This window comes from Gymnodraco acuticeps, unplaced genomic scaffold (genome assembly GCF_902827175.1).
Source record: "Gymnodraco acuticeps unplaced genomic scaffold, fGymAcu1.1, whole genome shotgun sequence".
In the NCBI taxonomy this organism is placed as follows: Eukaryota; Metazoa; Chordata; class Actinopteri; order Perciformes; family Bathydraconidae; genus Gymnodraco; species Gymnodraco acuticeps.
Genome location: NW_022991525.1, coordinates 2,951 through 15,000, shown reverse-complemented (window position 1 = coordinate 15,000; position 12,050 = coordinate 2,951). Strand labels below are relative to the sequence as shown.

At 43.1% G+C, this 12,050-nt stretch overlaps 1 protein-coding gene across 1 annotated transcript in view; it reads right to left on the bottom strand.

Moving 5' to 3' along the window:
* The window catches only part of hoga1 (4-hydroxy-2-oxoglutarate aldolase 1), a gene marked incomplete at its 5' end in the record, with an annotated part of 12,118 nt that extends 1,796 nt beyond the window's left edge, over nt 1–10,322 (bottom strand). The window contains 2 exons of the mRNA XM_034197082.1: nt 1,711–1,844; nt 10,226–10,322. Of these exons, the coding sequence (XP_034052973.1) occupies nt 1,711–1,844; nt 10,226–10,322 (231 nt within the window). The remainder of the gene's footprint in view (nt 1–1,710; nt 1,845–10,225) is intronic.
* Nucleotides 10,323–12,050: the final 1,728 nt, after the last annotated feature.

Sequence of the window (12,050 nt, the reverse complement as noted above, 5' to 3'; positions counted from 1 at the left end):
TTTGAATCTGCCCGTTCAGTTTCTGTTTGAATGTGAAGGGTTAAATGAAAGAAGCTCGTCTCTGCGAGGTGAAGACGGGAGCTGATTGGAGGTCCTGCTGTGAACTCACAGAGGGCCCGCTATAGTAACTGAAGAGAGAGTAATGTCAAGTGACAGTACAATTGACCAATCATATCTTCACTCTAAATGGGTGGGCTTTATTATCGCGGACATTATGACAAGTTCCGCCCGCTGTGAAACGTTTCTTGTTTCCATAGCAACAACAACTTCCCGTACACAGCGTAAACTCGCCTTCAAAATAAAAGCATGCCAAATTACACTTAAGACATACAACTGCAACGAAAGTAACAAACACAATACAATATCCTTTTCAATTTCAAAGAACACAAATAGAGTTATTTACAGGTGTTGTTTTGAGTGGTAGAGGGTCGCTGTCATTGATGCGTTTTGCACCCCGGGCCGTTGTTTTGATATTCCGCTGAAGTATACGCTGTGACGTAATAACTCGAGGGAAGGGGTGGGGGTCAGAGGGCTAGGTATAAAAGTCACGGCTCGCCACTGATGTCAACAATACCCGCAATGGGACTAATAAAGAATTTCTGATCAAATTACACCTGTTTATTATTCATTATCCATATTTTGCTCCCTGTCATGTATCACTTCTTTATATTTGAGTGACGTTTAATGCAATATAATGTATTATACAGTATTTATAGTAGTTACTATGGCTGCTACTTCAATACTCAATATAACGCACAGTTAATAGGGGATTATGTACTTCTCACACACTACAATAGTCACTCACCTCATTCTTTTTTATATTTACCTCGTTTTTATAATGCTGCTGCTTATATTTGTTACCATGGATGAGTACATATGTGTTTGTTGTCTTTTTATATAGTTTACTCTTTTAATTAAACACTGTAGATCTCCCCGCTGTGTGACAGATGAAGGATTTCTGAGTTCTGGATGTCTCTGCTGCAGCGTGAGGAAGTGTTTGCGTGGTGGATTGATGCGGTTAGGGCAGTGACATTTAACACACACACACACACACACATCTACCTCCACACACACATATGTAGCCTGAAGCAGATTATTCAGTGGTGTCTCCTCACACATCTCAACTATCACACTCAACTTTGTGCTGTTGCTACGAGCCAGCCTTTGTCTTATTATTATTTAGTTTCTTATATTGTAGACGTTTACTCGTGGATCTACACTAAAACACACATTTTGGTCTTGAAGTTAACGGTTTCAACCTGCTTGTTCTGTGTCTCGAAAATGTACAAGTTCTGATTTGTTTTAATAAAAGATTCAGCCACACTTCATTTTAAAAAGCCACGGTCTCAGCAGGTACACTTTTCAAATTGTGTAACGTTTATTTCGATTTTAACTCGTAATTTGGTCACTTTGTTCGTAGTTCTCACCTTTTTTCAACAGGACTTAATTATAATAAAAGAATATAATAAAATAAGTTATTAAATACACTTAAGTACAAGGTAGTATTAGCAATTGTACATAGTATTTGTATTAACAAGGGTTAATAGCTTCGCTCTCTGGGGTTTAATGCAACCTTTGAGATTATTCTGGACTCCAGATCCGTTTTAGCTCAGATTCATGTGACTAACGCTCCAGTCTGTCGCTGTTTGAGAGTTTTCTCTGTGCGGCGGCGGCAGATAAAGCGTGCAGCGAGCAGCAGATGGTACTCACGGCGGCGTTGGGCTCGATGAGGCGCTGCTGCAGGACTCTGGCTTCCTGCCAGCGCCCCGACACACACAGACGCTCCAGCTCACACACCTCGCGGCCCAGAACGTTAGCCAGCGCACACACTCCGCCAACCGCACCTACACACATACACACACAGACAGAGATGAATAATTAATATACAGCTTTGAAAAAGGTTAAAACCACTGCAAAATCATTCGTGTTTTGAATTAAGACATTTCAAAGGGTGAAAGTGGGATTGCAGCAGAAAACAACTCTTCAGCCTCACTTTAAACTATATAGACATACTATACATTCATCCCATTAACCCTAATTCATTTACAGGTTGTCATCAACAAGTTAATAAGCAGTGAGGACAGCGACAAGAGAAAACTTGACCTATCAACATTAAATCCCTCTGACGTAATGCAAGGCAGAGGATGTTGCAAAGTCCTCTCACAGGGATTTTGAGGAGCCATATTTCCGCAGACAAACCTGGTGCAGCGTTAAGGTTTGTACACAACCAAGTGATAACATGATGTTTTATATCCATGTTCACTTGAAGGAAGTAGCCTGATAAATCACATTTGATCCTCTCGCAGCCACTCAACACAGCTCTGAGTATGTTTAGAATATTGAATACTCCATCCACCAATCACACACAGGGCGCTGAAACATTAGCATTCATCACAACGGAGAAGAAGAACCACTAGAGTTTCCATTTCTTCAACCATCAGAGAACTCCTGCAGCTGGAGTTTCCACATGTGGAAGATAAAACGGAGCAGAAAGGATGTTTTCTAACTGGATTGAAGTCCTCTTTAAATAAAGCCATCCATCACTGTCCTGGTTTTACAGCTCTGTTGTCAACACACAGACGTAAGTGATTCACTGACAGCAGATTTAGAGAGAGAAGTCCAGCATTTCATCCCTCCGTCTTCCTCTTCCCCGACACATCAGTAGGCAGAGTGTGATGTCGGTTTTTTATTTACAGAGCTCGATACACATACATTTTCCAAGGCAACAAGATATCATGGCCTTTCAGAGTGACATCTCCTTGTGAGCGTCTGGCGGAGGAGAGGAGCTTCACTCAGCCTCCGTCCGTGGCCTTGGAGTTGTTGTGTATTCACTGCTGATGGGTGGATGTTTTCTGTCTGATTTATGTTTCTGTGGCCGAATTCGTCAACGCTGCGACTGACAGGTGGCTGCAGGGCGACTGACAGCTCGTGGAAAGAGACGCAAGAGGGCAAAACATGCACACTATGCGTAAACTCTTTATCACTTCTACGTACAAATATGTTGAGTATTTTTTAAATCTATCTGTGAAAGCCCCTTAGCGACTGACAGCTGATGGAGAGAAACACTAAATACTGGACATTAACGCTGACTAAGTTATTATAATTGTAGTCAATAACACTTTTACTATCACTTCCAAGTACAAATATATTGACTACTTTTGATTGTTTGTTCAATTAAGGAACCTTTTGATTGTTTGAGTTTTCGGTTTGGATTTATCACATGGGGACATTGTACATTTAAGGGAACAGTTGTGCATTGGATGAACTACATTTTGTGGTTTTCCTGAGTTACATTCTGTAGGAATTCATTATTAGAAACTGTCCGGCCCAAGCCCCCAGGAAGTGCGCCGGACTCTGAGGAAAATATTCGTTGTGGCCAAACGGCGGTAGTACACTTCCGTTTGGGTTGCTGGGCCCGGAAACACTTTTTCCCATTGACTTACATGGGGAAAGAGTGGTCTGTAACTCGTTGGATAATTTTTTTTTAACTAAATAAACTACCCAGTATGAACACTTGTATAGCCCTTATTAAAAACATTCGGTCCTCAAGTTGTAAAATGTGCTAATAACGTTATTCTGAGAGTTATTCTCCTCGGCATTATGAACGCGCATCTGAGAGTGGAAGCTCGGGGGGCGGGGCTTAAGGGGCAACTCAACTGCACATGCTCTATGAGTGCACATACGGGTTATTCTGCTCTGACAGCCAGGCATGATGGGTAATCTGTGACGTCTCGCTCTCTCAAAAGTTGGGCCATTTTGCCTTCATGCGCCAATGAGCAGCTCTCATAGGAAAGAACGAGACTCCGCCTCCCACGCTGAATCCAGTTCTTATTAAACATCCATGGTCCCGCCCCTTAGTCTATCATGTACTATGTGTTGGAGCGCTAGCCAATAGAAGCGCACGTGTTTCATAGTGATGTCACTATGTTCTGGAAGTCAACAAACGAGTCCAATGGAGGAGTTTCAGGCGGGGAGAAAAACTGCCTCTGGAGGAAACTGAGATATTTTAGCCTTTGCAGACCATTTACATGCACCTATATAACACACTAGGAAACATAAAAGGGCCATTTTAACACATGCTTTTTTAAGCAATTTCTTGCATAAGGACCACATAGCTGGATAACACCATTTTTTTCTGTCAGAGAACCAGAAGCATTGTGAGAGATGTCTTCCCATAGGCGGCGCGTGAGGCTCAGGTTTGGGAAGGCTGAATAACTTGTTTTACCTGACGCTGCGTGCCTCAGGCGTCTATAGAAAAGAGATCAACTCAGTGAAAGCACCGCCTGCTGACCAATCAGAGCTCAGTGTGCGGAGTTTAAATCTATCAAGTCATATTATAGGATAAAGGAAATACAGTTTAAACTGCCGTATGCAGAGAAGACGCCGACGTGTCGCACTTATCATTCATATAATATCATAATATATCACATTTCTTTATCTGAGTCAGCTTCTCCAGCCGTATCTGGCCGTGCAACACTTACAGTGTCACATACTGTATGCAGAAGTATTATTTTAAGCAACACATTATGTTGACGAAACACTCGAGTCAAATGTAATTAAAGTCAGATCCACTCGTGTTTTAGACGGGGCAGTGATATCATAAAACTATACGCTTTCAAACACCCGGTAGTTATTTTTTAACCAGTTGTTCTGTATTCTCCTTGCAGGTGCAACTATGTGGCTTGTATCCTGGATTATATGTTTAAGTCATCATGGATGTTTAAAGTTCATATTTGTCTAATATTAGTTTACTTTTCATTAATGAAGTATGACGCTGCGCTGTCAGTACACTTGTCCCTGTTTGTGATTGGTCAAATGTAGCTAACCCCGCCCCTTTCACGTGAACGCGCTCTCAGCTGGAGAGAGAAACCCTGGCTTGATTTACCGAGTTGATAACCAGCGCCGTAGGACCGCTTAGCGAGATCTCGTTTGTTAGGGTTAGTTAAGATAACTCAAACATATCCAGGGTCTGATGAACTGGCTTAGTACAGGGCACAGGTGGCTGCATAGCAGCGCTAATGTCAAAGACACAAACATTATTTTTATTTTACCAGGATGCAGTGACACAAATATTTGGGAAGGCTTAGCCTTCCGTAGCCTACAGCACCCGCCGCCCCTGTGTCTTCCCTTCTTTTGATCATCATACAAAAGAACAATCAAATGTCTGCTGCTTTTGAAACTTCCCTGAAAACCCGTAGATGAGAGTGACTCTTTTTGTCGTGAGGCTCTACAAGGTGTCGACTGACTAATAGACGACCGGACCCTTTCAGAATTCTGGTGGTGGGTTGTTAAAATCGGACTTCAAAACTTGAACACACACACTCCGTGACCACATTAGTATTTCAATCGCTGGGTGTTTCTTTGCTCAGCCTTAGCTGTGTCAGTCTCACACACACACTGCCAATTACTGCCATATTTCAGTTATGGAGATCAGAACATGCCAGAGAGCAAATATCAGAGAGAAGTGTGTGTGTGTGTGTGTGTGTGTGTGTGTGTGTGTGTGTGTGTGTGTGTGGTGTGTGTGTGTGTGTATATGTGTGTGTGTGTGTGTGTGTGTGTGTGTGTGTGTGTGTGTGTGTATGTATGTATGTGTGTATGTGTATGTGTGTGTGTGTGTGTGTGTGTGTGTGTGTGTGTGTGTGTGTGTGTCTGTGTGTGTGTGTGTGTGTGTGTGTGTGTCTGTGTGTGTGTGTGTGTGTGTGTGTGTGTGTGTGTCTGTGTGTGTGTGTGTGTGTGTGTGTGTGTGTGTGTGTGTGTGTGTGTGTGTGTGTGTGTGTGTGTGTGTGTGTGTGTGTGTGTGTGTGTGTGTGTGTGTGAACATGACTCATTAGGTTTCTGAGCTTCATATTGATGGCGATCCCCTAACGCGTTATCTAATCCGGGTTTACAGAACACGGAACGTGGCCGGCATGTCGAGAAGCAGAAGCCGTGACTTCAAAATGCTGCTGCGCAAGGTTACTCGTGTTTTATGATTCACTGCAACTTCAAATAAAAGATCACATGCTTTCCCACAGGATGAGAAACCACTATGGGCTGATAAAAAGTGCAGTATTAAGTTTCCCTTAAATCTTAAAAAGTTGGCGATTTGGATTTATTTGAAAAAGGCTTTTAATGTGAAATGGTCTTGGGAACAGGTATACAATTAGTTATATTCTGTTTGGTTGCTTCAGAGGGGTTGCTGGCAGGGGCGGACTGGGACTAAAATGCAGCCCTGGAAACTGACCCAGTCACATGAAATGTCAAATGTTAGAAATCCGCTGTTTATTATTTAAAGTTTTACGTCCGATTCGCTCCTTTTTCCCTCTCTGAACACAGCTCCAGTTTGGGCCTGTCATCAGATTTCATTTTTAGTTGCTGCTGTAGCGGAAGTTTAGTAAAATTATTTTTGATGAAATACTCCAAATCTCCACCCTCCATAATTGCACTTGCTTCAGTTGCTTGCTACTTTTTAAGGGCGGTGATGACAGTTACAGTACGAACTGAAGTTGATGCGATTTGATTGGATTGTGAGGCATGACGTGAGCCTCATCTGATTGGTCAATCCCTTGATTTTTTTCACCAAGGGAAGCCAATTTTGGCTCGCCTCCTCTCGCAACAGAGAGTGCAATCTACTGTTTCACCATAACATCTAGGGGGGCGCTGTTTCACTCTTTGTAAAATACTCAATGAGAATGGGGGAGAGACGGGCCGGCAGAATAATTACCGAAACTAAACGAAGTGTTTTAATTTATTTATTTAAATTATAACTACAATCCAAAAAAACAGGGGAAGCCTGGCTTCCCTTGGCCTCCAGGAGAAAACGCCACTGAGTTCAAGGGATAATTCTCAACATACTTGCCAACAGTGGCGGCGCCAGAGATTTTCTCTAGGGGGTGCTGTGGGGTAGCTTGACGTTTCATAGAGGGTGCTCAAACATTTAGGGTTTCCCATTAATGCACCAGCGCTACAGTTGAATTTTCTACTGCAACACTCCCCACACGCACACACAGTGTACCCGCGACTGTTACAATGAAGGCTCGGTAATCAGCTCACGGCGTAAGCAGGAGTAAAGTGCTATTTTTACAAGTGGTGTGTGGACCTCACCTCCTCTAGGAGGGTCCTCACCTTCTCTAGTGGGGTAGATTTTTTTTTTTAAATATTGAAGTTAAAAGCATCAATCTGGTGCACTTTGAGAGCAAAATGAAGAGATCTATGGATATACTGTATCTCTCAACATACATATGAAACAGAACTGTAAACAGATTTTCTATTTCTTTATAGATATTTTACAAATCACTCCCCTTTTAAAACAAACCGTTTGAGACCCACTGAGATAACTAGACTAAAGTTAACTATCTAAACACTGAGAGTCCTTTACTTCACCTGAGCTGAGGTTATCTGAGACTCTCCGTCTGACAGGAGATAGTTCTCCCTCCACCTTATTCTTGAAAAAGCTCCTTATATCCGTTAGCTTGGCTAGCTAGCACCAGATGCTAACCACAACGATCTCCAGTAGATACCCACCGGTGCGCGAGCTCTCTCTCTCGCTCGCTTGCGCACGCACACAAAATGGCTCGTGCCACACACACACAGAGCAGAGCTTGAATGAAACACAGAGACCCAGAAGTAAGCTGTACTCAAGAGGCCTATTATGTGCAGAATCCCTCTCACTTTCATGTGGTTTTGATTGAGTGTCCACATGTGGACGTTTAAGGACTAAAAAACGATCAATTTGTCACTTTGCTGTTAGCAAATAATGTGGGGCTCCAGCTAACAGGAAGTCACTCAAGTGTCACAAAGTAATTTAGCCTATGGGTAGGTCAACAATCTAATGGGTGTCACCTGTGTTGGCTTTATGTTTTTGGTCAAACATTTGTTTGTTTCACATTTGCATTGATGTAATCAATCATTTTTCTGATTTAATTTAATAAAAATAATAATAATAGTGTTTGAAAAAAATAAAATAAACACATATTTCTTGGGGGTGCTTAGGGGGTGCTTTGGCAATCCTGGGGGTGCTTCAGCACCCCCTAGCTCCCCCCTGGCGCTGCCCCTGCTTGCCAACCCTCCCGATTTTCGCGGGAGACTCCCGATTTCATTGCCCTCTCCCGGTTTCCTCCCGGGGTCATATTTCTCCCGCATTTCTCCCGATTTCTGACAAAATCAGATTTACTCAGGACTGTTTCCACTCGGACTTTAATACAGCTACACCATTGTTTGGTTTCCATGGTAGCGCGTCTCTTTAGCAGAGCGCGCAACTCAAAGTCTGAGAGAGTGAGGCAGATAGTCACAGAAAACAGAACAAGAATCGACAACACGACCCTCCGCTCACTCCTATGGTGCTACAGGCCGCAAGGTAGTGCACTTACCACTACAATAAACAATAAGCATGTTAATGTTAATCTAATACAGCTCTGGCGATGATCCACTAGCACCCCCCCCCCCCCCCGCGGTGGTTTTGAAATGCTCCCGATGTCTGAGGTCTCAAGGTTAGAAAGTATGATTCTCACCCACCTCTTGCTCTTGCCCTGCACTTGTATGTGCCAGTTGAGCTGGTTCTTCCAGCAGCTCAACTCTGTCCCTCATCATGAACGCAGGAGGCTGGCTGTATATCTGAACTCGCGCCCTCATCATTCTCTTCATCATCTTGCACTTGTTCTAAGCTGCTGCTGATAGTGCTTGTAGCAGCGCTGCTGCCAAAAAGGTCTGTCAATTTGCGACATGTATATGCTTCACCTGCGAGTGACTTCACCTTTTTTACTCTTGCCTTCTCGGCCCCACCTTTTTCTTTTTCTTTTCTTTGATTTGTATCCATGTTTTTTCATTCTCCCTGTCTGCCGGGGCGTCTAATCCCTTCTCTTCGTGTGGCCGGTCTTTTTTCTTCTTCGTGTGTGATTATTTGACAGATAAGAACCACATAACTGCATTAGCGCGGCCGCTGTCGCCCTCTGTCGGCCGTCAGCGCAACTCAAATGATGACGTTAGACAATTTTTATTTATTTTTTAAAAGGGCTGGCCGGCCGTCAACAGCCCTTGACAACCGGCCGTTCTGTGGTTCTCCAGATTCTACAGATGGCCAGTCGGCCCCTGGTTGCTGGATTAAACACGAAAGAAATGTGTGTCTCCACTGCTTCCAGTCTGAGATTATGGTATGGTTGTAACATTCAAACTCTTACGTTAGGAGAAATAATCAGACTCAGTTTTCCAGGTTTCACAAGACGTAAAAGAACAAAAGTTCTGTCTTAAACTTTTATTGGAATAAGGTTTGTATAGATGTGGATGAGCGTAGAAGCAAGAATCTATCTGGCATTGTACAACTAAAATCTGGGCTGAAACTAAACATTGCTTCCATTGTCTTTTCATCTGCTGACTATGTTTGTTCTATAAAGTGGCAGAAAACAGTAAAAAAAATGACCATCCCATTTGCTCAAAGTCTCAGGGGATGTCTATAAATGTCTTGTTTCGTCAGTCCAAGCCCAAATATTCACTTTAATATGATATGAAACAGAGAAAAGCAGGAAATATCCACATCTGGGGGGGGGGGCAATTTCTACCCTTTTTGCATAATGGTTTTGCACATTTAACTGATTCATGAAATAGTTGGCAATTGTCTTTCTGTGGCTCGATCTAGACATTAATCAAATGATATCTGCAGCTCTAGGGCATATCCAACTATTTGGAAGCAGCAGATTGCACATTGTCCTAATCAGTATTTTGATTCTAGCGTTATGGGCCAGAAGAGTGTTTTTGTGAGGTCGCAGTGAACCTAATGACCCCTGAAATCAAAGCAGTGTTTCCTTGGGTCTATGAGGATGTTAGGGACGTATTTGAAGATATTTCTTCCTGACTTTTCTAGAATATTGCGTTCACGAGAATGGGACGGATGGACGAAAAAATAAAGAGGACATGTTTGGGACATTTAGCCTGTGCAACTACAGGAAGTGACACCAAGGGTTTATGGGTAGAAAGAGGTGGATGTTAACATGCGACTACGCACTTTTCATGGGGAAGAGCATTTATCAGAACATCGAATAGAACGAGATATTTGTGAATTATGTGGATGTTCATTTATGTAACACAGGACTCGAAATGAAAGATATACAAAGACAACAGCGTCAAATTCTGCTTTGGTTAGAGATCAAAAGGAAACAAACAGTGAGGAAGATGGCAGCCTTGGGGATAAAAAGGCTACCATCTCCTCCCTGTGAGGATCAACAGCTCCGTTAGTCCTCATTTAGCTTCTTACCGACACAATAGGCGGCCATGAGGAACCCTGCTGAGCCCGCCAGCACCTGGAAATCCTGCGATTTGGTTTTGTGAACAATCAGGCCGATCCGTGAGATCTGAGGAAGTGAGAAAGAAACGAGAGAAGAAGGTTTACAAATCAGGAGTGTTTCATGTCATCCCTCCTCCCTGCTGTCAGGGAAATATCTGCTGTAGTTATTTTATAAATCCCCGGAGACGCTGTCACAAGAGACAAATCTAACATCTCACAGGGTAAACAAATCGCTCAAGTCGACTCTTAACATGCTGCAGGTTTTGGGAGGAGGGGATCATTCAAGAGCCCAAAGACGAGGAGAAGAAGAAGAAGGAGAAGAAGGAGAGACAAGTCCCAAGTGAGAAATAAAAAGGAATCACCTTCAAAAGGGAGGGGGAGGAGGACGGGGAAAGGCTCATGAATAATTGATAAGCTCCCTATTTTGTTTCGCCTCTTTTAATTCTCTTTTGTCAATCCGGATGTGAAGCGCAGAATCCAAATAAACCTGAACTGTTCAAAGGGAGACGAACACATGAAACTGAAACTCCGCAGGGAAAAGCATCAGCTCCGGTTTGAGTCTCCATCACGGTTTCAGGGTCTATTTTTACCCGCCGACTGTCAATCAGTTTCCCCACATCAGTCATTTCAAACACGCAGGACTGTAATTGATCAGTCAGTCAATCAGGTTATAGGAGCTCCTGCTGCTCTGCTGAGGGTTTCAGCACTCTGGCTATTTCGATACGGCTTCCTGGTGAGAAAAATAACATTGCAGCGAGAGAACTGTCGGAGAAACACTCTTTATTTTGCACTGTGACTTACCAAAAGGGAATTTAACCCTCTACTGAAGATTGTGGTCTTGTGATAATGTATCAGTCCAAAAATGTACTTTCTATACCCTTTTCTCTCTGTTATGTATCTATCTTAATTATGTTTGTGACCTCAGGGCATCAATGTGGAATATGTGTGTAGAAACACAGAGAAAAATCTGATTTCAGAGTTTAAATATCATAAACATGTATGTGCTTTTAAGGTAGGGACACACCAAGCTGACACCAAAGAACTCACACAGACAGACCCGACTGTTGTGTCGTCTCACGTCTCCTGCGTCTTGGCCAACAGTCGCACTGGAACACACCGCAAAGACTTCAGCCGACGGCCAAGAAGCACGTACGAACTGCGCATGCGTGAGTGGCAATAACTCTCCTTACCAGCAGGCGGCGGTAGTGTGTATTCGTCATTCAAAACAGGCAACAACCGGAAGACAGACTGCGTGATAACCGAGAGAAGAAGAACAGACTGCGTGATATAAACAAACAAAAAGACACAACGGTGCGGGACACACCAATCTGAGTAGGGCGACAGGACGCTCATCGTCGGCCTGACATCCATCGACGGCCAAAATCGGCTTGGTGTGTCCGTGGCTTAATTCTATTAAAAATAAATAGACTCTTTGTTGTAATGACTTGGCTTTATGGATGGTACTGTCAGTCTCCTGGTCCTCTAACTGTGATCTAACTTGAATATCTCAAGAACTATTGGATAGATTGCCGTGAAGTGTATTACATGGAATTAGTCATGGTTCCCAGAGGATGAGTCCAGCCGGTTTCCATGATGATGTGACTTCAATAGCATCATTATGGTGTTCATATTTGTGTCTTTAAATGTAAAATATCTCAACAACTATTCAATGGATTGTCATGTAGTTGAGTATAGTCAGTCATGGTCCCCAGAGGATTCATCAAACTGATTTCCATGATTATGTGCATTTTCTTTAGCACCACAACAAGGTAAACATTTGGGCTTAAACATAAAG